The 25436-nt window shown below is 42.3% G+C and overlaps 1 protein-coding gene and 1 long non-coding RNA gene across 7 annotated transcripts in view; one reads left to right on the plus strand and one right to left on the minus strand.

The window, feature by feature from the left end:
- Positions 1-225: 225 nt before the first annotated feature.
- Positions 226-19327, minus strand: LOC146358907 (uncharacterized). The gene is made up of 4 exons (XR_014786162.1): positions 18884-19327; positions 10188-10390; positions 9769-9870; positions 226-708 (listed from the first exon to the last, which is right to left on the minus strand). It is a non-coding gene; the product is annotated as an uncharacterized LOC146358907 (long non-coding RNA).
- The window catches only part of COMMD1 (copper metabolism domain containing 1), a 100872-nt gene continuing 94610 nt past the window's right edge, over positions 19175-25436 (plus strand). For all 6 annotated transcript variants that reach the window (XR_014786153.1, XM_084822914.1, XM_084822906.1 and 3 more), the window contains exon 1: positions 19175-19373. Coding sequence is in view for 5 of the 6 variants with exons in the window: in XM_084822914.1 (XP_084679040.1) it covers positions 19182-19373 (192 nt within the window). In the remaining variant the exon portion in view is untranslated. The remainder of the gene's footprint in view (positions 19374-25436) is intronic.

The following is a 25436-nucleotide window of genomic DNA, read 5'->3' on the forward strand; positions in this document are numbered from 1 at the left end:
TAAGCAGTCTCAGGAAATCCGTTTTTTCCGCAATAAGCTCTGGGGTGGCTGCTGGATGGCCACGACATCATGTATCCCTAACGAACTCCACACCCAGCCAGTTCGGAGTAAATCACTCGTGGAAACAGGCCCCTGGCCACCATCTTTTATATTAAAGTGTTCTTGTTAATCTTGATTCTTAGCTATACCAGTTGTCTCCAAAACAAACTACACTCTAGCCCAGATAACTGCACAGAATTTACTAAGAGCCTTTTCACATAATAAGGTTTTTGGGTTTTTGTTTTTCTGTATTTATTTTTCAAAATAAATTACAAAAACACATTAATATTGATTCAAAATCCCTTCCCAATCCCTTACCCAGCTCAAACAGTTTCAAGATTCTTCTTCTCCCCTCCTTTATTTTCTATTTCTATTCCAGGGTAATATATTAATTTATCCTGTTTTATTCCTTTATTATCATCTTCTTTTCATGAGTCTCACAAATTTCTATAAGCTTCTACCAAGGTTGTTCTGTTTGACTCTTTATTTCATAAAGTCTATATATTTTTCCCAATCCTACTTGAAGGTGTCTTTTCTTTATTCCTCTGTGGACTCGTAGCTTCTGTGTCAACTTTTCATTTTTTGCTATGGCCCAGGTTTTCTTTTTCCACAGAGGTATTGTCAGCATCCGGGCTGTCTTGCAGTTATTTGCAATTAATTGCCTTGCAGCTGTCAACAAGAAACCAATTAATGTTTTTTCTCCAATCTCTCTATTTTCTTTTACAAACATATTCAACAAAGCTAATTCTGGTGTTTTACAAATCTCTTGATCAGTAATTCTATTTCTTGAAATATTTATTTATTTATTTATTTCATTTCTATACCGCCCAATAGCCGAAGCTCTCTGGGCGGTTCACAAAAATTAAATCCAAGCAACACACAATAAAACAATTTAAAATATACAGAACATTAAAACCACAACTTCACAGGTGTCAAATACCACTTCTGAACCAACTTTAATGCACCTTCTTTTATTTGGGTGGATATTGCTTGAAAGGGAAATCTATCTAAAAGTTGTTCCCAATCTTCTTCCTCTATCTCTTCATCAGTATCTCTTTCCCATATCTGCTTTATTGTTACATTCCCCCTTATCTCCTGCTTTATCAGAATTTTATATATAAGGGTTATTATACCTTTGTCTCCTAACTGATAATTATCTATTAAGGCTTAAAAAATGGAAATTGGACGAATAGAAGTAACAGACCACGTCCCAGTCAAAATGTATGTAGAGATGAACCAAGACGTTAAAAGGGATTGTATAGGGAGATTGAATCCCATATTATTAATTAAGGAAGATATTAAAGCTAGGATAAAAGGAATATAGATATTTTGAAGAAAATGAAACAGGGGAAACAACAGAAACAATGAGATGGGAAATGGGCAAGGCAACAATAAGAGGGGTGGGTAATCAGAGTTAAGTTTAATAAAGAAAAAGGAGAAGGAGAAGAAGGAGACACTGGATCAAGGCATTAACAGATTAATGGAGCAGTACAAGTATACTGGTCAAATCAGAATTAGAAAAGAAATGGAAAAACTGAGGAAAGAGAGGCATTACACAAAAATAAAACCATGATAGACATGTTATATGTTAAGCAAAGGCATTATGAGTTTACGGGAAAAAGCTCAAAATTGTTGGTGAACAGAGTCCAGAAAAAGAGAACTAAGTACAGAATTTTAGCCTTGAATACAAAAGAACGAATTAAAACATAAGTTAAAAAAGAAATGGGAGAATTATTACGAAGCTATTATAAAGATCTTCAGGAAGGGAAACAGACACAAATAAAGCAGTTTCAGGAATACCAAGAAAAAACAAAAATACCCTCACTAAAAGAACAGTTTTTAGAAGCTGAGATAGGAGAAGATGAGATTAAAGAAGCTATAAAAGAATTAAAAATAATAAATCACCAGGCCAAGATGGGCTTATGGGCAAATTTTACAGAGCATTTGTGGATGTGTTGGTGCCACAACTGAAGAAATTATATCAGGAAATACAAGAGTGGGCCCCGCTCCCGAAAACATGGACACAAACTATGATAACGCTGATACCCAAATTAAACAAAGATAAATGTAACCTGGACTCCTATAGACCAATATCTCTATTGAATGTGGATTATAAGATATTTACTAAAATATGGGCAAAACGCTTGAAATAAGTTATTAATAATTGTATAGGTTCAGATCAATATGTTTTTTTTAAAAAATAGGTTTATTGCAGATCCAATTAGAAAAGTATTTGGTATGATTAATATTTGTAAGACAAGAAAGATTCATTATTACAAGACAGATTGTAATAATGACACTTGATCTTTGCAAGGCTTTCAATACGGTTAATCCAAAATTTATATTAAGGGCACAGTCCTATGGGGATGGGTGCCCACCTCCGAACTCGGAGGGAACCACCTATCCAATGCAGGACAGGAGAAGCACGGAGGGGATTGTTTTCAGGTCATCTCTAAGCTTTGTGTGAATCCACATTGGCTTCTTCTGTTGTCTTCCACCATTTTTTCTTGTTCTTTGACTCCTTTTCTCATTAGAGTTGCTTGCCATGGGACCTTACTTGTCATTGTTCTGAGTGTATTAAAATTGGCTTTCCTAAAATCCAGGGTACGCATTTGGCTACATTAGGAATAAGTTTAAACATATAATAGAGGCAATATATGTACAAACAACTGCAAAAATAAGGTACAATAGATTACAGACAGAAGAAATAAGGCTTAATTCAGGAAAGGCAGGGTTGCTCCCTTTCACCACTTCTGTTTACAATGGTAATTGAGTTTCTGGCTGACAGAATCAGTGGAAATAAGGATATTACAGGGATACATATAGGCAAGAGAGAATTTAAACTGAACCTATATGCAGACAACATTTTAATTATTTTAGGAAGTTCAGAAAAGGGAATAAAGGAACTGATAAGAGAATTAACAGAATTTCTACAGGTGGCAGGACTAAAAGACAAAGAAATCTGATTTAATGTGTTTGAATATAGGACCACAAGAACAAATAGTAATTTCAAAAATGACAAGTATTGCTTTAGTAACAAAAGCATTTAGATATTTAGGGCACAGTCCTATGCACGTTTAGACAGACAAAAGGCCTACACCTCTCAGCTTCCCCCAGCCAATATGGCTGTCTGGGGCATGCTGGGAATTGTAGGCCTTTTGACTGTCTAAACATGCATAGGATTATGCCCTTAGGAGTTCAACTCCCTAAAAGACAGAAGAATGTGCTGAAACTAAATTATGGGAAGCTATGGAAGGAAATAAAGAATGACATAACCATATGGGAAAGGATAAATTTAACACTTTCTGATCTGATTATGACTATAAAAATGATGGTATTATCAAAATTTACTTATCTTTTACATGTGCTTCCACAAGAAATTCCATTTAAAAGGTTTAAAACATGACAAAACAGCATAGAAAAATTATTTTTTAAGACTAAAACGCCACAAACAGCAAAGGTTTTCAGGTACAGATCTATGCAAGGAGGAGGATGGGGTTTACCACATTTAAAAAGTTATTATGTGTCCCAATTAAGACATATGTTAACAATAATGAAGAAAGGGGTGAGGGTAAATTGGATAGAAATAGAAAGGGAATTGATGGGATTAAAGGAAGAGGAATTACAGAATATGTTTTATAGTAAAAAGTATATAAAACAACAGATAAGAAACAACAGAAGTACAATAAAAGGATTATTAAAAGCATAGAACTTCGGGAAGAGAAACTAATGCCAGGAGTTTCTCCATTAATACTGATTTGGGCACACTTGGAGTTTGATATAAAAGGGAAAGCAGTGGGGAAAAATAAGTTGAAAGAAATACGATTGACCCAAATGAGAAATTTTTATGAACAGCAGAATCCTATAACACAATGTCATGGTTAGTATGGATGCAAATCAGTAAATTTATAAGAATTAGAAAGATAATATGGCAAAGTACAAGAGATTTAGCAGAATGGGAAAAATGTGTACATAATTATAATAAGGTTTTTGGACAATAAATGCATAGGTTTTGTTTGTTTATTTATTTGTAATACTTATATACTGCTGCATATAATAAAATCCCTAAGCAGTTGTTGCATATATATCTGCATGGTTCTGTGTAATAGACATAGAATCATAGGGTTGGAAGGGGCCTACAAGACCATCAAGTCCAACCCCCTGCTCAGTGCAAGAACCCTGATTCTCAGGCGATCTCCCATCCAAGTACTAACCAGGGCTGACCCTGCTTCGCTTCCGAGATCAGACGCTTTTATTGTACACAATCCATGTGTCTTCCTTAAGGTTGCATTTCTGATGTAAATTGTCACATTGTCTGAGTACGCAAGACACAATGACCTGATTCACGCTAGTTCACAATGACCCAGTTCGTGGTTTTCAGCAACTGCAGGTCATTAGAAAGATGAGTGGGAACAAGCTTGCATGCTGGTTTCTGGGTGTCCACCCGCTCCCGCTGAGATAAACAACCCAAGGATGCTCCATCCCTGGGTTGTTTATCATGATGTCTGAACCCAGAATTTGGATTGTTGGGGGACAGACAATGGGTTCCAACTTTGGGTTGTTTGTCCTCCAACAACCCAGAGTTCCAGGTTTGGATGTCACAATAAACAACCAGGTGAAGGAGTGTCCATGGGTTGTTTATCTCTGTGGGAGTAAGCAAGCAGCCGGGAATAATCTTTTCAACAATAACCTTGGGTTATTACGACATGTGAACTAGGCCAATATATTGCACTTGAAAATACAGGACTCCCCTCCATGAGCTCATATGTTGTGATTATGATCACTTCATAGGATATTATTGAGCAAGTGTCATTGGCATCTGTAAGATTATGGGGGGGATGCAATTAATGACAACAGATACAGCCTGCTCACATCATTTTATGACCGTTTACAAAATTACTATTTTCCCCCTTTTTAAAATTTCATCAATGGCGTGAACTTCGTCACTCTGCAGTCCCAGTGTTGAAAAATTTATCCACTTTTTTAAGTGCTGAAAAATAGCAAGGTAACACCCCTCCCAACCATTTTGTGAACCTTTAGTTGTAATTATTTACCTTAAAAATGTGCCTATACACTCCTTCCTTGTGCCTGAATGCACACACCAAACCAGTTTTAACATGAGCAGAGAGCAGCATGGCTATCATTTGACCCATTCATTATTTGCAGATGGGTAGGTGTGCTATTGTAACTACTTCCTGTAATTACTTTCAGGAATACACAGTCTGCTTCTCACTCCTTTGCCCTCAGCTCAGAGGTTTCCCTCTGCAACAAGGCAGTCTCTCAAGGCTCCGAATACACATCAGATGACACGCTGTCCATGGCTCTCCTTTCATACAGCTCTAGCTGGATGCTGTTCCCTGCCTTCTGCTCTCCAACAGCCCAGCAGGGTTCATAGAGCCAGGGGTGGGGAATAATAGAGTTCCTCAGCACCCTCCACCCCCCACCCAAATAAGGACTGCTGGTTTCTCATCCTGAAAAGGTCCATGCCAAAGTAATATTTCTGTTGCCCCCAAAATAACAACAGATCAAACAAGAAAGGGACAAGAGACCCTGGGAGAGCCCAGATCAGTAAGAGAAAAACCCACCTTCCTCCCACCTAAAAGACTTCAACCTGCTCACCTTAAGAGCCTGACAGGACTTTGGGATGTGCCAGGTGACAGTAGAGCTATCCCCCCCCCCCAAAAAAAAAGACAGACAAGGGAGTGGGGGAAAACAGCAATAATAAAAACAATTGAATAGCTACAGATTGATCAGCAGTGGCTGGGGAGAGTTGAATGTGATGTCACGATGCTGTAAACCAATAAAGGGGTGGAGGTGCATTCTCCATCTCTTTCCAGGGTTGCCATTTTCAGTTATCTTTAAAGTACATTACTATGAAAACTAGAATAGCTAGAGTGATGATTCTTTTCTATAGCTATTGACTGAGTAACTATTAACAACACAGTGAATTCCTCATCACATGTGTGGATGACAACAAAGCTGGGAGGGATAGCTAACACCACATCAGACAGGAATGAAATTCAAAATGACCTTGACAGAATGGAAAACTAGGCTGAAAGGAGCAAAATAAAATTCAACAGAGACTATTTTTTTTTTTTTTTTTTTGCATTTAGGCAAAAGAGCTATAGGATGGAGGATTCCTGGCTTGGCAGTAGTGTGCTGTGGCATATGCCCTGGTTCAGAGATTCTCTCAAATTATATTGTCAGTATGTTGGTGACCACTGATCACCTGTCTACTGTGTATACAGTCAGATCTCTCTTACAACCAGATACCATCTAGAGCCAGTTCAATACTTCACTCTGATATAGGTAATCCAAGAAACACTCTCTTAGACAAGATTTTGTCTTTTACTCCAAAGTATTAGCATAACAGTTCTAAATACAAGAGCTTATGCATGCATAAATTCAAACACATGAAAACATCTAACATCATTCTTGAACAAGGCAGAGTCAAGTATACTTGCTAGTTCTCAATGATAATGAATATCAAGTTTACCAGGTTGATTCTACAGGCAACACGTTGGGGAAGCTGATCCCAGAGGAGAGCTCCCACTATTGTATCCCACTACTATAACCTCTGAGTCTCCTTTATATACTTTTTGGATGCTATAAATATATATTTGTACTACAGCTTATATTTCTTATCCAAGAATTCCAAAGATAACCTTTCTACTCTAAATCTTCATATGTCTAAATAATAGTATTGAATGTTGAAGTTTCTTATCGAGATTAATGAGCATACCAACATACTTATCCAAACATCTTAACTTTCTTTGACATGTTACAGGAATGTTCTTGACACAGACCTATTCACTTGATATCATCTTGTCTTGTGAGCTTGTTTTTCTTACATATTTATGGCCCCCAGTGAGGCCTCTTGGTCACTTATCTGATGGCCCATCTGACCTAATGACTTTACGAGACTCTGTTAACTGAAAGTAATAAACCTAAATTTAGCATTGACACCTCCTTTCCTGGATTCCTTTCTAAGCAATAAAAGGATCTATTTCTAATTGCCTGGTACATCTGGCAAACCTCAGAGCTAAGGTGTTTTAATTACTCTTGGGTCAGAAGCCCATACTGGGTGATACTAGACATTGGGATCCCATTTTTAAACCCAGAATTCTCTTGGAGGCATTTAATTATAGAATTTCCTAATCGAGCAGCAGGGGTAAGATCATGCAAATATGAAAGATTTGCTTAATCTGCCACAATGTGTGCAAAGGATATTGGCATTGTGCTCATTCATGCTAAATATGAGTCAGCGGTGCGATTGGGCGGCAAAAACAGACTCCTGTGATTTTAAGCTGCATTAATGGAACCATTGTTTCCAAGTCACAAGAAGTAATAGTTCCACTATATTCTGCACTAGTCAGACCACATATAGAATACTGTATCCCGTTATGGATGCCACCATTTTAGAAAAGCGTAGACTAACTGGAACAAGTTCAGAGGAGGGCAATGAAGATGGAAAGTGGTTTGGAAAACTCATCCTATGAGAAAGGTTGGAGGAATTGGGTATGCTTAGCATGGAGAAGAGTGAGGAGGGCATGCTACACTCTTCAAACCCCTGAAAGGCTGTCACATAGAAGAGGGAAAATATTTGTTTTCTGTTACCCTAGAAGGCAGGATTAGATCTAATGGACTTAAGTTGCAGGAGAGTATATTTTAGTTGAGCATTGCGTGAAACTCCTCAATGGTAAGAGCAGTTCAACTCAATGGTAAGAGCAGTTCAAAGTTGGAATCAAGTACTTGAAGGGGGAGGGGCTCTCCCCACCGGAAATCTTCAAGCAGAGGCTGGATACCCATTTACTGGGGATGCTCTAGTTCTGGATTTCCTCTGTTAAGTAGGGGGTTGCACTAGATGGCACACAAGACCTTCTCCAGCTATATTATTCTATGATTCTGAAATTTAGGATAAATCCCTGTCATGCTCTGTTGGTTTACTGCGAGACCAATTTAAGAGCTGTTGCGCATGACTATGAGACATGGCAGACAATTGTGAGAATTCTATTCATACCTGGCAGGAAGATCTCTGTGGGCAGTGAGGGGTGATTTCTTATTGTCCCTTCAGGATTTCTTCCATGAGATGCCTGTGGGTTCCCTTTTGTTCCCCCTACTAACATTTATATCATGCAGCTATTTGTCAGTGTGTGTGTGTGTGTGTGTGTGTGTGTTGCATATACTCGGATATAGTTGTGGACTAGATGTAGGTGGGTTGTTAAAAGCGGATGTAGGAAAGACCAAAGTAATACTGGTTGGCAGGGCCTTTGCCAGGAACATTGTACTGATTTGAACTTGTGGACTCATATGCAGATAGGTTTACAATTCTGGATCTATTGTTGCACCTCACTCTTCAGATTCTTATAATTACCAGATGTGTTTTGACTGCTCAGTTGTATTTTCATCTGATGAGACTGTAGTCCCATCTAGCTAACATCATCCATGCCTCCAGTATACACTTCAAACACACACACTGTCTATCCATGAAACTGTTTCTTTTGGACAAACAGTTTTTGTCCAAAACATCTGGTATACAATGAGGGTGCCCATCTCCTGATAAAATTAGGTCACCAGAAGCATCCTATAGCAGCTCTTCAGCATGTGCTCTGGTTTCCTGTGGCCTGCCAGAAAAAATGCAGAGTGTTGGTTTTATCCATGTAAAATCCCATATAGCTCAGCTCCTAGATACTTCCAAGACCACCTCATTCTCTGCTGCAAATTGTACCCATCATGGTCTGCCTATCATCAGTCCTTCTAACAGCAGACTCAGGTATGGAGTTATGGCAGCAATGTAGTGAAAACGGAACCACTGAGAAACTAGAGGGAGGTATCAGCATGCTTAGAGGAGCCCCAAGATTTGCTGAAGTACCAGAAACAGATATTTAGAAAAAACAACAACTAAGGGGGCAAAAAGGGCCCCAAACAGCCCAATGAGGACTGAGCCTGCTAAGTGCCCATAGAATGCTGAGTGTTTGCTGGAGGAAAAGTAAAAAAAAAATGAGTTGGGTGGATGGATAGAATGGAATATCCTGGAAAAGGGCTTAACTGGCTGGAACAATGAACAGGAACACGCCACACTGCAGGTTCCATTTGTATATACTAATAGCAAATTCAATTGCTGGGTTATGATGATGTTACTGAGAAACAAGAGGGAGGTATCAGCATGCTCAGAGGAACCCCAAGGTCTGCAGAAGTAAAATAAATAAATAAATTAGGAAACAAACTCTAAAGGGATACATGTACAAACACAAACTCAAGCATGCCAAAACAGCCCAGTGAGAGGAGAGCATCCTCAGTGGCAACAGAACACTGTGGGGTGTGGGGAAGAATTGTAAACGGAGGGAGGGAGGGAGGGAGGGAGAATGGAACAGAAAGAAGACATAGCTGGCTGGAACACTGAACAGGGTCAGTCCATGTTCCAACAGGCCCCAATTGTGTCTTTGTAAACTATGCACTCCATACATCAAAAGAGAACAAGATACATAGACCTTCTTGGTGGCTGCGCCTCAGTTTTGTAAACTTCTTACCTTATGAGAGTTACTAGAATCTAAACCTGGATGCTTCCTGGTAATAATGAAGGCCTTTAAACAAAATAAATGTTAGCTTTTATTGGCTGGGCACAACTATGAACAGGTTTTAGTTTTATTTGTAGAAGCCTAGCGCAAGATAGAAATTAAAGAAAAAAGAAAACCTTGCTAATTAGAAAATAGTTTTGATAAATCTCACCTGCATCTTTAGCTTTGGTTGTTTGTTCATCCAATTCAGGAAATCACTTTACTGAAGGGTCTCAGGAGAAATGCCACTGTTGCGTGTGTGGAGGAGACAGAGCTGTTGGTGGTAGATAAGGAGGAATATTTGAGGATGCTTCGACATGGAGCTTCAGAAGGAGCTTAAATATAGATTCCAGTATTTAAGGTGAGTACAGAATATTTTATTAACTATGTATAGGGTGGCCAACAACATGTTCTCTGGGCAGTTTACAAAAAATACAGTACAATATCAAAAACAATAAACTATAGCACTAAAATATTTTCACCAGTAGAGAAAAAGGTAAGACCAATGTAGCAGCACAAATATACAATACATTACAAACCTGACATTGAGACCACAACTTAAAAGGCTTGGTTGAATTAAAAGGTTTCTACCTGGAAAAGATGGACGTGTTTTGCAAAAACGCACTCAAAAATATTTTGGCAGTCTGCTTTCCAGATTACTAGGATTTTTCCGTATGAAATCATTTCATGTTATATTAGGGGACAGTATCTTTTTCTTCACTGTTTGCAGAATCATGGTCATCACTTCTGTTCTCATAGGATGTAATGAATATTAAAAAGGAACCCAAAGCCTTCTGGAAAAAAGCAAAAAATTTATCTTTGTGAATTTAGGAAAATTCCCCTCATGTGTTTACTGGCAAACACAAGTATCACATTTGATTTTTTGAGTACACATAATATTTAGAAGCAGCTGTAAGTGAGAGTTTTACCAGTTTATCTACCAGATGTAGTGGGATTGGAAAACAGCCTCATGAATCCCATAGAATAGCAATCAAGTAACATGACCCCACAGGTACAATCTTGTAAGAGAAAAATCTTCAGTAGATCTCTTTATCAACATCCCCACCCCACCCCCCCGATCACTGGACCTATTCTCTGTCCTATCAGATGAATCCCTGAGGATGCTAGCTGGCCACTGCAAGACAGAGCAGTTCCACCACAGCCAAGTGGTTGTTAGCAATACCAGCAAAACCAAGAATATAATCTTTATTGTTAAAGTAAGTGCCTATGAAGTGCTTTGTGTTACTTTCAAGTTGCAGTACAGTTAGAATTTCTTTGTTACTTAGACAATAATTCTGCATGGTCTGCGTGAGTCCATTATTTTGCTTAACTGAGAAACTGTTTCGGGTTTAGAATATTTAATTTTTGAAATAGCTTTTTGCCATTTATAGATGCATTCTTAAAGCTACTTGTTGCCTTCTGTGAAGGTTTTAAAGCTTTGTAGAAGACAGCAAGTGAGTGTCACTTATTTTTAAAAAGATTTAAAAGGTTGTTTTTCAGTGTCTAAATAAGCCTATAAGCATATAACTGTAAGGCATAGAATTCCATATTTGTCAGGCAGGCAAATATTAAATTAGGGAAGCACATTTAAACATGGCTAATGCATACATAAATGGTAACTGATAAAATCTTGACATATTTTCATTATTAGGGACTGGATCCCTGCCAGGCACATAATGAATTAATGACTTAAAAACTAAAGTGGAAAAAATCCACCCCTTGAAGTGGTGTACCATTGCAAACTTCAAAGAAAATGAGGGTACACACATTACCAGAACAGCATGAGAACTGTGGTCTGAATATCTCAATTATTAACATTTAAATTGCTAAGCAGTAGATATTAAGATGAAAATGCTGAAATGTGCTCCAGGATTGTTAGGTGTTGGGACACAGCCCTTAATTATATAATTAATGTAATTTGAATGTCATTTTTATAGATATGGCAGACAGCCAAACTACACTCACCTTGGGGTTGCCAGCTGCCCACTCAGCAACCCATTTTGCATGATTGCAGGGTGGTTAATAAGCCACCGTGGCTTGTTATCCACCCTGGGCATGCCAGGGGGATTAGCATGATTACCCTTAGCAGTGCAGCTTCCCATGTCGTGCAAACCTGGCCAGGGTGGCTTGTTGCTGTGGTTAACAAGCCATCCAGAACCCATGGGTTGTTGTAGGGTTCTGGGGTGGTTTGTTAAACACAGCAACAAGCCACTCTGGCGAGGTTCATGTGACACAGGAAGCTACGCTGCTGAGGGTAATTATACTAATCCCTTCAGTACATGACTAGCATGAGCGGTGGAGGAAATAAGCCAGCATAGCTTATTTCCCTCACCATGATCATGTGAACAGGCCCAGTATCTTAGAGGTCCAGCAGGAATGTTTATTCTCTTGGTCTGTTGTCAGAACCAGAGGATGGAAAGCCAGACAAAATAGCAGCTAGGTGTTTTATGCTGTTATTGCCAAAGGGTGGATCATGCCATGAGTTTGTACATTAAAAGGTTATGTGCGAGTAGCTACACATGTACTGTTTATATTGTAAATGATGTGCCTTGTGAATGTTACTCCTCTGCTACCACAGAGAGACTGTGATGTTCTCATATGAGGAGCTGGTCAGAGGCAATATCCAATGAATTATTTTATTAAGGGGCTATATACAAAAGGCTTTCTCTCCTTGAGATACTTTTTCTTTCTAGAATCCTTCCCATAGGCCTAACCGCCTAGGGGAGGTGCCCTTAAAGTTGTAGTCACACTTCTCCTTACAGATAACTTCCCCTTTTAAAACAGTCATTTGGGAGTAATGGGTTCCATTTTGTAGGGTGCACTGAGCAACATGTGCTGACCCTCCAAGCCACCAGGGCCGGCCCTAATAAAAGGCAGAATGAAGCAATTGCCTCAGGCGGCAGCAAGGTGTTGGAAGAGAGGTCTGCCAAGCAGCCTGCCCTGGGCCCCCTAAGCTAGCCTGCTGCTTTCAGGTGCGATGGAGGATGCTGTCCCTTTGCCAGTTTTGAAGAAAGATTCAACTGCTAGTCCAGCCAGCTTTTGTAGATGGAATCAGAGAGAGCATCATGTTGTTCTTTGCCTCAGGCTGTAAAATGTCTTGGGCTGGCCCTGCAAGCCACCACTTGTGCATACCACCCAGAAAATTCAAAGCAGAGCCCAGGCTTCTCTTCCCTCTTCCCCCATCTTATGACTGCCTAATGTGCCACCTGTATGGCTCTTGTCAGTTGCTGCTTTAGACAAGCAGGTTAATGGACTGACATACAGTACTAAGTCTTGGAGCATGCATAGACAGTATCTGGGCCAGCAAGGGAGCATTTCCTTCACAAAATAATGGTTTTCTGGATATGACTGGGGCGCTTTGTCCTTATGCCTTCTTTTTTAAATTCCTCATGGGGGAAAGTGTTCCACACAGACTCAGGCATTTTACCTGAGGAGCCAGAGTTTTTTTAAACAATAGGTTGCTGACAACCGTACTTCACATACACTTCATATTATGTATCCTTCTTATTCCTAATTGATTGCTCTCAAAAGTAAGAAAATATCGGTATACAGATTCAAGGCTGCTTGTTACACAGGAATAGATGTTCCTCTTTCAGTACCACAGTGCACGTTGACCTGCAAAAGGAATTCATGTATATCTCTGCAGCTTAAGAGAGCTGTCTCCACCATGCCTGAGTGACTTTGCATCCAGCTGAAGGTCAAAAAATGTGTGCTTGTAAAAATGAACCATTGTATTTAACAATGAAAGGCTGGGATAAAACAATTCTGAAACAAAGAAATGCTGAAACTAAGCCTTGAAAATCATGGCAGTTGAATATATTGTATATTGTGTTTGCTTTTAACTGATTCCTATTTGCTGTGCTATTCTGTTTTCAGACTTCGAGGTGAATCTCAAACATGTTTACTCAGCCCCTAATGTGTGTGTTGGGGGGGGGCTTTTAAAATACAGATCGAGGGCCCTGCACATACTCTAGAGTAAAAAGTGAAAAGACATAGCTGCTGGGCACACATTTAAAGTAATGTCTGTTTTGGCCCTCACTGTAGTAACCAAGGGATATAAAAGCCAGGATTCTCAAGGTCCTACCAGGAGAAGATAAGGCTTCACAGAAGTACCTCAAGGAGGAGAGGGAAGTATGTAGTCTGGGAAATATCCTGGTTCAGATTTGCAATTTTATGAACAAATACTTTGCAATAATTCCCACTGAACTCAGTGGGACTTACATCTGAGTAAATATAAATAGGAGTGGGCTGCAAGGGCAGAAATTGCCATCTGAAGATAGGCAGGACTTAATCTGTGCCAGAGCTGGAATCTGCTTTCAGTGCAAAGGCTCTAACACAAAGTATATGAAGTAATAATAAAGCATAAAAAAATAAAGATTGCCTTTGATTTTTCCAGAGGCAAAAATGAAGCATTTTTCTCTTCAGGTGAGTCATTTCAACCTACCCCACACACAGCTGGCATCAGCAGGTGTGTCGCTTTGAGGCAGTCTTTCACCAGGCAGCTCTCATTTTTTAAATTAAACAGTATAAATGTAGGGAGAAGTAATCCTAAACATATCTCCTACCTGAACAATGTTGTGTGCACTTTATAGGCTGCACACTGTGGGAAATATTGTTGAACTCATGCCTGACAACTCGAAGGATTGTGCCACCTTAAGTGATTCCATTTTACTAGTGTCTAGCAACGGGCAGTCGTTGGGCCAAATCTGGCCCCTAAAAGGATTTGGCCTAGTACTGTAGTTGCCCACCTAGTTACGAAAGAGTGGATGTGGAGGGAATTGCAGCTGCACCAATGGGACTTGCCTACAGACCACTTTAGGGGATGAAGTATAGGGGGTGGTACTCTGGCAAAATTAGTTACTGTCTAACAATTGCCCAGAAAAGCCTAAACACTAGAAATAGAGATGCTTTTAAAAAATTCAAATGCAGCTGTTTACATTATAGGACATTTTCAAGGGGGAAATGGCTTCTTTGAAAGTTCCTTTATACTGAACAGTTTCTTTATATATTCCTAGGGCAGGTGTAATGTCCTGCAACTTCTGGATCTGAGTCAGCGTCCATCTTATCTCAAGTGGATTCAACAACAGAACATGGTACCTGAGAAGTTACTCAGAAATATAACCCATGGTGGAAAGACCCATTTGTGCTGTAAAGAACAAAAATCGTTTTATAACACTGATGTGGAAGTGTAAAACAACACTTGAAGATAAATGTCCCAATTCAGCTAACGTTAGTTGTGATTTAAGTCCCATCGAAACCAATGACGTGTCATTTATGACCAACTTGTTCCATTGGTTTCAATGGGACATAAGCTGTAACCCTACATTCACTTAGGAGGGAATACAACGGTGGTGGTTATCATGTAAATGCTTCTGAGGCTATACTACAGGATGATTTACATGACTAACCAACACCGTAATTATTACTAATAGTAAAAATAATGGTGACTATTAGAAAGTCATGTATACAACTAATCATTATGTTTGCATTAATGCAGACAAGATTAATTGTAGACACTGGTAATTCCTACCAGTGATATTTCATTATGTAATGAGGAGAGCAATCCTATGGCCGCTAGATAGTGTCTAGATGGCCAAAGGATTTTTCAGTTTATGGGAACCGCACTCCCTGCCCCCTCCCCTGCCTCCTTGTAGGTGGTACAGTTCTTCCCCGTCTCCATGCTTGTAAACACAGCATGGAGCGGGTGGAAAGGGGGTGTTCCCAGGGGAGGGGACTGCAGAAGCATCGTTACAATGCTTCCTATTCACTATATGGCCTCCCCCCCTCCTACTCTGAAGTCCCCAGCTAGACAGCCAAAATCAGCTGTCTCGCTGCAAATGTAGGGCAGCTGGAGCACAGAGAAGAGGATCCCTAGGGGTGTACGAAACCCCACTTACCTGCGTCCGCGGGGGGTCGAGGTGATCCATTCCTCCCCCTGGAATCCTCCACTGGGGGGGAGCAATCCATTCCCCCCCCCGAATCCTCCCTGGCCAGCTCCGCTCCGCGGCAAGTCTGTGGAGCCGCCAGCCGGGGCCGCCCACCGCAGCCTGACTTCTGGCCGCGGCCAGGCTGCAGCTGCAAATGGCGTCCCGCATAGGGGATGCCATTTGCGACCCTGCTTTGCCATGATAGGCTACATAAGGATTTACGTAGCCTATCACGGCAAAAAGGGAGGCACGCAAATGGTGTAGCGGACGCCATTTGTGTCCTTCTCTTTGGTCGTGATAGGCTACGTAAATCTTTACGTAGCCTATCACAGCCAAAGGGAGGCATGCCATTTGCAGCTGTAACCCGGATGGTGGCCAGCAGAGGCCGGATCCAGACCCACCGGAGGCAGGTAGGATCTAGTCCGCGCAGACTTCGTGGGGGTGAGTGCTCCGTTCCGCCATGGACTCCGGGGGGCCGGATTCCAAAGAATCCGGCCTCACTGGAGTCCGTGGCGGAATTCGCCATCCCTAAGGATCCCCTCCATGCTCTGCCTACCCTGCACTGGATAGTCGGCCACCTCCAAGTTCGGAGGCAGCCAACTATCCCAATAGGACTGGACCCTAAATTAGAGAGCAAATGTTTTAATAACCAATGGCTGGAAATACTTATTCAATAGAGTTCAATAGGACCTATTTCCAGAAAAGTGTGTTTACCATCCTGCCAGTGCCATTCTTTCCACACTATTGACTTGTGGTTTAATGTTTTATTTCATTTTAGTTTTAACATTTCATTATTCAAATGTTCCTGCTGAGGTAGGGACATTTAGGCTTATTGAATAAATGGGATTGATTGTGACAGTGAAGTCTCACTTGATTTGATTTACCCATCCCAAAGATGTCTAAAGATGTTGGATTTGGGTTAATAACTGCATTGTACAGTTTTAAGTGGAAAGGTAGACTACAAAATGGCTGAGGCTGGGATCCTGAGTTTGCTTCCACTGGCAGATATGTCCCTTGAGGAGAGTTCATGTGATGAACAAGTAGAAGGGGAGGTGATTTTCACTGATGGTGCCTCACCCCTGCAGCCCTCTGCGCCTGCCCCCACATACACATAAATCTGCTCTATAAGGGCTGGAGGACCGTTACAGAGCAGAAATAAAATGTGGGGGGCAGCAGGGGGAGGAGAAATCCTCTGCTGGCTTTTGGTCCTGTCTGTGAATGGAAGGAGCCCGTCCATTCACAGATGCCTAGCTGGGATCCAGACCTTAATAAATAAATAATATAGTTCAACATGTACATTAACACAATATTCTGGTTTTTAATTTTCCAAATCTACATATTTGGCAGGGGGCCTTGTTTCCAATACCAATAAGATCCTGCCCATAATTAACAAATTAGCAACTCTCTATCCTCAGCTCCCACAAACTCATGCAAAACATGTATAGGCATGAAAGTAATCTTAGTAGCTTAATTTTTGTTGGCTTTGTTTGTTTGCTGTTGTTTCCATACAAGGTTTTAGAATTATAAACAATACTAATATCTCACTTTTCTGTAATATTGGTAATGAGCTCTCAACTTAATTTTTATTTGTTTATCAAAGGCACTGCAATTAGTGAGAATGAGACATCATGTATCCATAATTGTTTCTGCCTCTGTAACAGCGGATACTCTGCTTCTCTGTAAGCTCCTTCACACTGGGCTTTTATCCTGCTATGGAGATTGCTTATTCACAGAAGTCTGTGGGTCCTGTACACGACACAGCCCTCCTCCAGGGAACCTCCCACTCTTTGTGAGCTCTATTGAGTTGTTTTCCATGACAACAAAAGTCCAGCATTTTTCCTCTTTCCACCATGGAGTCAATATAAATGAGGGTATACAGTTTAAAGTTGCTTTTATTGCAAATAAAACAGTGCCCCCTAGTGGCTTTGTAATGAAACACATAGAAGTTTAGTGTGTTTTTTTAAAGCCACGTGGAAAGAACCCAATCTAATCCCACAAAGATTCTGGAAGCAGAAGTCCCAGTGAACTGCAGGATTTTTAGCCTTGTGTGATGAAGCCCTATATTAAGCACAACACACACCCCGCATCCTTACAGGCTTTCTGCTTTCCGTATGGGATTACAGCGGGCTCCTTTACACAGCGGACATGTGTTTTGAATCAAGGAAAGTCCTTCCTTGGAAGTTCTCTATGTTTCTGTGTGTTTCAATTTACAGCCACTAGATGGCACTGTCATTATAGTGCTACACCAGCATTTCACTAGGGTTGGCGGAGAATTTCTCCCCGAAACTTCGGGGGGCCGAGCGCCAACGTGTTCGGCCCCCCGAACAAGTTTCGGGGAGAAATCCTCCGAACCCCCCCCGCCTCCCGCACCGCCCCCGGGACGGGACTTACCTTCACCGAATGTCCCTCCCGGTGGCTGGTCCAGCCGGCGGTTCGGCGGGTGTTCGAGCGAGGCGGGAGCGGCAGCCGGTCTTTCGACCGGCTGCTGCCGCCGCCATTGCAATGAAAGAAAAAAAAAACACGCCCCCTGATAGGCTACGTGACGATTCACGTAGCCTATCACGGCTAGATTTGCAAAGTCAGCCGTGATAGGCTACGTCAATCGTCACGTAGCCTATCACGGGTGACTTTAAAAAAAAAAAAAAAAGTGTGTACGGATAATGGCGGCCCCCATAGGGAGCCGCCATTCCCGTTCCTTATTTGGTCGCTGTAGTCTACGTAAAGATTTACGTAGACTACGGCAAAAATAAGGGCAACGCTATTTGCGTTAATGCCTCCTTGCAATGAAGGGAACACATCTGATCCCCCACCCCACCAAGCTCAGAAGCAACATCCTGTTGATTCAGAGCACCCCATTAAGTTCAGTGGGGCTTACTCCCAAGTAAGTGTGCTGATGGTTGTAGACTTACAGGGTGATCTTTTGTCTACTCAGAAGTATGTCAGAGGTTTCCTGGGGGCTGCGAGAAAACAGTACAGCAGAAGTTAAGCTATGAAAACAAGACTCCCCCACCCCCTTTGCACACATGCCAGGGAGGGAGGGAGGCACTCCCTCAGTTCAGACCACGTGTCTGCCATGTAAAGGAGCCTTTCCTAATCCCGCAAAGAAGCCAAAAGCAGGAAGCTCCGGAAAGGATGTGGGTTTTTGCGGGGGAGGGGGGGTTGGTTAATGTAGAAACCCCCTATATCTATGGTTTCCTTTAAAATGAAAACCTCCAACTCCTGCATCTTGGCTCGGAGGCTTCTAGCATTAGCATATAAACCCCTAGCAACCTAGATTTTTTTTCCAGGACTTCACAACTACATCCCCCCCCCCCCGCACGCGCGCGCGCACACACACACATGCACCATGGTTCTTCTTACATCGGCCTGCAATGTGAACGTGGAACTTGCATCGAAGAGGCTGCATAATTCATACATGCGCCTTCTCTTGGCTGTTTGAGGCTGCATTCACAACTGTGTGGAAACGCCGTAAGACCGCCCACGGAGCTGGGCCTCCCGCAGCAAGTGTAAAAAGGGACGGGGCCCGTTCCTTTTTCTTACAGCTGCCAACAGGGGTCACTACTGAGCCCAGCAGGTGGGCAATCGCCGTGACGAGAGCTAACTTTGTCCGCACCCGGCTCCCGTCTGCCCGGGCTGCGGCCTAGCATCCTTAAGTAAGATGGCGGCTACCACGGAACATCCCCCGCCCGAAGCCGCCAAGCCCCTACTTGGGCTCTTCAACGGCATTGCCCAAGCTACCTATTACGGCAACGCGGAGATCACGGCAGAGCTGCTGCGGGACCAGCTCTACCCAGAGATGGCGTCGCAGGAATTTGGGGTGTTGCTGGCCAAGATGACGGGGATCGTCAAGGTAACGGGGGCGGGGCTGGCGCTTGCCGCCGCTAACGGGGCAGCGCATCTGACACGTTCACAGCCGGGTCGCAGCGTCGGGATTGAAAACCCGGCGATACCCGTTCTTTGTAAAGCGCCACGTGCGCAGATGGCGCCATAGAAACAAATTGTCAATCGGAACAGGCGGCTGGAGTTGGCTACGGGAAAGATCTTTCTAATTTCCTGCCCTCTTCAGTTCAGAGCCAGTTCCAGGTCATGGGAAGGATGCAACCTGCCGACGGGACGGGGAAGCGTCCCTGGCCCTCCGGTCAGCACCACAATCCTCCTCCTCTCGCCCCCGCCCCGCCCCGGAGCCGAGAAAAGGGGGCGAGCAAAAGGGACTGATGGTGGACGCCCATTCTTCCCCACTGGGCCCCCTCTCGCCGCCTAGAGAGGGGGAACCGCCGCCACGGCCCACTCGCCCTCCTCCTGGGAGAAGCAGCAGCGAGGTTTGGGCTCCCAGGGTCGCCCCCCCCCCCGGAGAGGCCAGGTGTGAATGTGGGCAGCTGCTCGTGGAAGGAGCAACCGGCGCCTCATGCCCTCGCTCGCTCACCTGCGCTCTCCCTCTGGGTGCTGGAGCAGTGTGGGTTGGGGGCGCCTCGAGCCCGGCCCTTCCTACTGCGTTGCCCAGAAGGGCAACTGAATAGAAGCAGGGCGACCTCTGCTTGCTGCGGGCGGCCCGAGTGGGCCCAATTCTCCTGGTATGTTGCCCAAGAAAGTGTGAGCGGCAAGACGAGGCGGCGTTGGCCGCTGCTTCTCCTCTCACCTGTGCGGGGTGGGGATTGACCAGTCCTCCCTGCCACATTACCCGCAGGGAAAGCGCCGGCAAGCCAGAGGAGGAAGTGGCACTGTTCATTCTCATACCATTTGTGGAATGTGCCTTGTTCCTTCCTTGCTTGGTAAAGGGTTTGGCTTCGTGACTTCCTGGTCTCCTAGCCCAGAGCTGGAATTTGAAATACACATAATTTTCCTTGGAACTTGAAATATAATTTCTGCATTGAGTTGTTTTCTATTCGAAAATTCTGCCACTGGGAGCTATGACTCGGCATGTGCAGAGTGCCTTTCTTATCCGGATAACGCTTTGCTGTAAAAAAAATTGTCCTAAGGACAAAGGGCCTTTGGGCATGAACAAAGTGCTTTTCTGTGCTTTAGAGCACAATCCTATGCATGTTTAGACAGATATAAATTCTACAACTCCCAGCATCCCCCGCTAGCTATGCTGGCTGGAGTATGCTGGGAGATGTAGGACTTATTTCTGTTTAAATATGCGTAGGATTGCACCCTAAGTTAACCAATTTTCATTTCTTTAAACTGGACCTCAAAAGAGACTATTTCTCCCCTGGGAATACACATTTGTATAAAGAGACACAACTGCCCCCCAACAGCTTTTTTTCCTACAAAGTTTACATATCTCTTCTGCCGTTGCTTTAGATGTGTCAGTTCTCAGGCTTGGGACAGGACATGCGCACAGTCTGTGTTTGTGTGAGGGAGATTGACTTACTGCCTCCCCCACCCCCCCGCTCGAGAAAGAAAGCATAGGTATATTTCTTGTCTTGTAAAATCTATCCAAACCCCAGCCAGAGGAGTTCAAGAAAGTTATGTGGTTGATCTGTTTCCATAGCATGTGCATACTATTTACTTTTAATTGTAAGACTTCAGCAGGTAACAACACAATGGCCCTCCCTCTGACCGCAGGAATAAAAGCCTACACACACTACACATTTGAAATCAAATTCTATTTTCTTCACTAGGCCCTTGGCAGGTACTTTTTCCTGTCTTGGAATTTGTTTCTATTAAGCCTGAATATTGCCTGTTTTTCATGAACTTTGTAAATTAACTTCCTAATGATCGAGATAATTTCTTTCATGTTACTGATTTTATAACAAACATACAAAAATTATTTTGCGGCACCTGAAAGGTGACCATTTATTGTTTTTTTGTACGAGAGCCCATTTCATCATATGTACGAAGGGTTATCCTCATTTGGCAGATACAAGAATGGGTATAGTCTAGGAAAGAATTGTAAACAATAAGGCCAGAAGGCAATAAAATGCAATATTGCTGAAATATATACAAAGATAAGCACAGTGACCATTCACAAGAGCAGTAATTGGCAATAACAGTCTTTTTAGCTTTGCTATGTTAATTTAACACCTGTTGTTGGATATTAACCCCTGGTTCTGATTGAGCCCTAATCAAATAGAATAAAATTTGCTGATTAATTCTGGTTCAGCAATTCCATGCTGGAGTCCTCTTTGAGATTCTTCTGTGTGAAAAGCAGTAACTTCCAGGGCACCAACAGAAGATCCTGAAGGACTGAAATGTTCTACCACTAGTTTGTGAGTGTAGCCATATTTGATGTCAGATTTAGGTACCATTTATTATTTTGGATAGATACTGACTTACATAAGTGAAGGTGTATATCACCTTAGACTTAAAGAGAAGCAGCCACTACTTCATCTTACCTACCCACAGCAAGTGAAAGCTGCCAGCATCTGTATTCGGTTCCTTTTGTTGCTCTCTGGGCAGTGAAGTAGGAAGGTGCCCTACTGTTAATGAAGTGCATTCTCTTCCCACTGTAGTTGTTGCCTATAATGCTGAAATAGCTGGCCAGTCCATTTACTGTAGAACTCAGTTTGGTTGCCAAGCGGTAACATCTCCTAAATTTCAGAATGAAACTACATTCATAGACAAAAATAATATGAATTTATATATTTTTGAAAGCTAAAAATATAACTATGAAATATTTTTCTAATGTAGATCATACTCCCTTTCTTACTGAAATAGTTGTTAGGTGGAGATGCTTCATTTTCTGCCTCTGGGTGGCAGTGCAACATCAGCTTTGGTGCAAATGTTGGTAGGTGTTGAATCTGATATTCTTGTTTAAAAAGTTAGTATTTGAAATTAATTGACCAAAAAAAAAAATTGTATCTTAGTACATGCAAAGTATGGTAAGTATGTACTTGGTAAGTATGTACTTGGTAAGTATGTACTTGGTAAGTATGTACTTGGTAAGTATGTACTTGGTACAAAGTATGAACTAAGACAGCAAAGTGGCTGTCTGATGAGGCTTTACAAGTAGCTGAGGAAAGAAGGGAAGCAAAAAGCAAGGGAGAAAGGGGAAGATATATCCAACTGAATGCAGAGTTCCAGAGAATAGCAAGGAGAGACAAGAAGGCCTTCTTAAATGAACAATGCAAAGGAATCGAAGAAAACAACAGAATGGGAAAGACTAGAGATCTCTTCAAGAAAATCGGAGATATCAAGGGAACGTTTTGTGCAAAGACGGGCATGATAAAGGACAAAGAAGGCAGGGACCTAACAGAAGCAGATGAGATTAAGAAGAGGTGGAAAGAAGACACAGAAGAACTATACAGGAAAGATCTGAATGTCCCTGAGAGCCATGATAGTGCGGTCACTGAACTTGAGCCGGACATCCTCGAGAGTGAAGTCAAGTGGGCCTTAGGAAGCATTACTAACAACAAAGCTAGCGGAGATGACAGTATTCCAGCTGAGCTATTTAAAATGCTAAAAGATGATGCTGTTAAAGTGCTGCACTCAATATGCCAACAAATTTGGAACACTCAACAGTGGCCACAAGACTGGAAAAGGTCAGTTTACATTCCAATTCCAAAGAAAGGCAACGCCAAAGAGTGTTCAAACTACTGTACAATTGGCTCATTTCACATGCCAGCAAGGTGATGCTCAAAATCCTACAAGCCAGGCTTCAGCAGTATGCGAACGAAGAACTACCAGATGTATAAGCTGGGTTTCGAAGAGGCAGAGGAACTAGAGATCAAATCGCCAACTTTCGCTGGATCATGGAGAAAGCAAGAGAATTCCAGAAAAACGTCTATTTCTGCTTCATTGACTACGCTAAAGCCTTTGATTGTGTGGATCACAACAAACTGTGGCAAATTCTGAAAGAGATGGGGGTACCAGACCACCTTACCTGTCTCCTGAGAAACCTGTACGAGGGTCAAGAAGCAACAGTAAGAACCAGACATGGAACAACTGATTGGTTCCAAATTGGGAAAGGAGGACAACAAGGCTTCATATTGTTGCCCTGCTTATTTAACTTATATGCAGAGTTCATCATGAGAAACGCCGGGTTGGATGAGTCACAGGTCGGAATTAAGATTGCCGGGAGAATTATCAACAACCTCAGGTACGCAGACGGCACCACCCTAATGGCAGAAAGCGAAGAGGATCTAAAGAGCCTGTTGTTAAGGGTGAAAGAGGAGAGTGCAAAAGCTGGTTTGAAACTCAACATTAAAAAAACGAAGATCATGGCATCTGGCCCCATCACTTCCTGGCATATGGAAGGGGAAGAAATGGAAGCAGTGACAGATGTTATTTTCTTGGGCTCCAAGATCACCGCAGACGGTGACTGTAGCCATGAAATTAACAGACGCTTGCTCCTTGGGAGGAAAGCTATGGCAAACCTAGACAGCATAGTAAGAAGCAGGGACATCACCTTGCCGACAAAGGTCCATCTAATCAAAGCTATGGTTTTTCCAGTAGTAACGTATGGCTGTGAGAGCTGGACTATAAGGAAGGCTGAGCGCCGAAGAATTGATGCTTTCGAACTGTGGTGCTGGAGAAGACTCTTACGAGTCCCCTGGACTGCAAGGAGGTCAAATCAGTCCATCCTAAAGGAAATCAACCCTGAGTGCTCACTGGAAGGACAGATACTGAAGCTGAAGCTCCAATATTTTGGCCACCTAATGCGAAGAGAAAACTCTCTGGAAAAGACCCTGATGCTGGGAAAGACTGAAGGCAAAAGGAGAAGGGGCGGCAGAGGATGAGATGGCAAGATAGCATCACTGATGCAATGAATATGAACTTGAGCACGCTCCGGGAGAGAGAGCAGGACAGGAAGGCCTGGTGTGCTATGGTCCATGGGGTCACAAAGAGTCGGACACGACTGAACGACTGAACAACAACAACATGCAAAGTATAGTATTCTGCTGATACAGTGTGACTTCTGTAGCATTTTGAAACTTCTTTGATAAAATACGTAACAAACTATATAAGAATATGGTGGTCTACTTAAGGCGCAATCCTAGGTGCAATCCTATGCAGAGAAAAGGCCTACAACTCCCAGCATGCCCCAGCCAGCTTTTTGATCCTACCGTTTGATCTTTAGACCCACAACAAAACAACAACAAACCTTAAAAGTAATAGTGCAAGGATTAAACAGTAACCGTTCACACAGCACCAAAAGCCTGCAGAAATTAAAAGGGATTTCCCAATCTATCTAAATGCCATTATTGAAGCATCTAAGTGGGCCTCTTTCAGGAGGGCATTCTGCAAGCTAGGTGCAGCAACTTCAGAAGGCCCGCCTTTGTACCCACCTTCTGCACTTCTGACGGTGGGGGAACATAGAGCTATTGATCTCAGTTACTGATCAAAGTGTGCAAGCTGGCTCCTGTGGGTGGAAGCAGTCCTCCAGATAGCTGGGTCACCAACTCTTTCAAGTTTTAAAGGTTGGAATCAATGTTTTGAATTGAGCCTGGACACAAATAAGTAGCCAATGAAGATGAAACAAAATCTTGTGTTATGTTTCATGTGGCATATATTGCAGTTAATAATCTGTTTACATAATCTGTTTACATAAATTGCTATGATGTAATTGTGGCTCATCAAAAAAGAGTCATCACAGCATAAGAGGCCATACTTGTGCTTCCATTCCCGTACATGCTACTTCCTTTATGAGAACATGAGCCTGAGGATATTCACATGTTAGTCGCACTGTTGCATGCGTCAGCGAGTCCTAATATAATGTCCAAACTGATGGGTTTTCATCTTTTCTTTTTACACGTTCTAGTCTGAGGAAGTGCTCAGTCCACACGCTATCTTGTGATCCGTCTCTTACCGCCCTTAATTAGCTCTCAATTCCTTTTTTTTTTATATGTGTAAAATGTAATACCTTGTTCTACAATTTCTTTGAGTAACTGTTTTGTATTATCTGTCCCAGACATTGTTGGATTCTTCTTATCTGACCCTTGGTTTAAACTGATTTTTCTTCAAACACAATTCC

Source organism: Heloderma suspectum, chromosome 1 (genome assembly GCF_057233095.1).
Source record: "Heloderma suspectum isolate Gila_16-S chromosome 1, 16-S_ref, whole genome shotgun sequence".
Lineage (NCBI taxonomy): Eukaryota > Metazoa > Chordata > Lepidosauria > Squamata > Helodermatidae > Heloderma > Heloderma suspectum.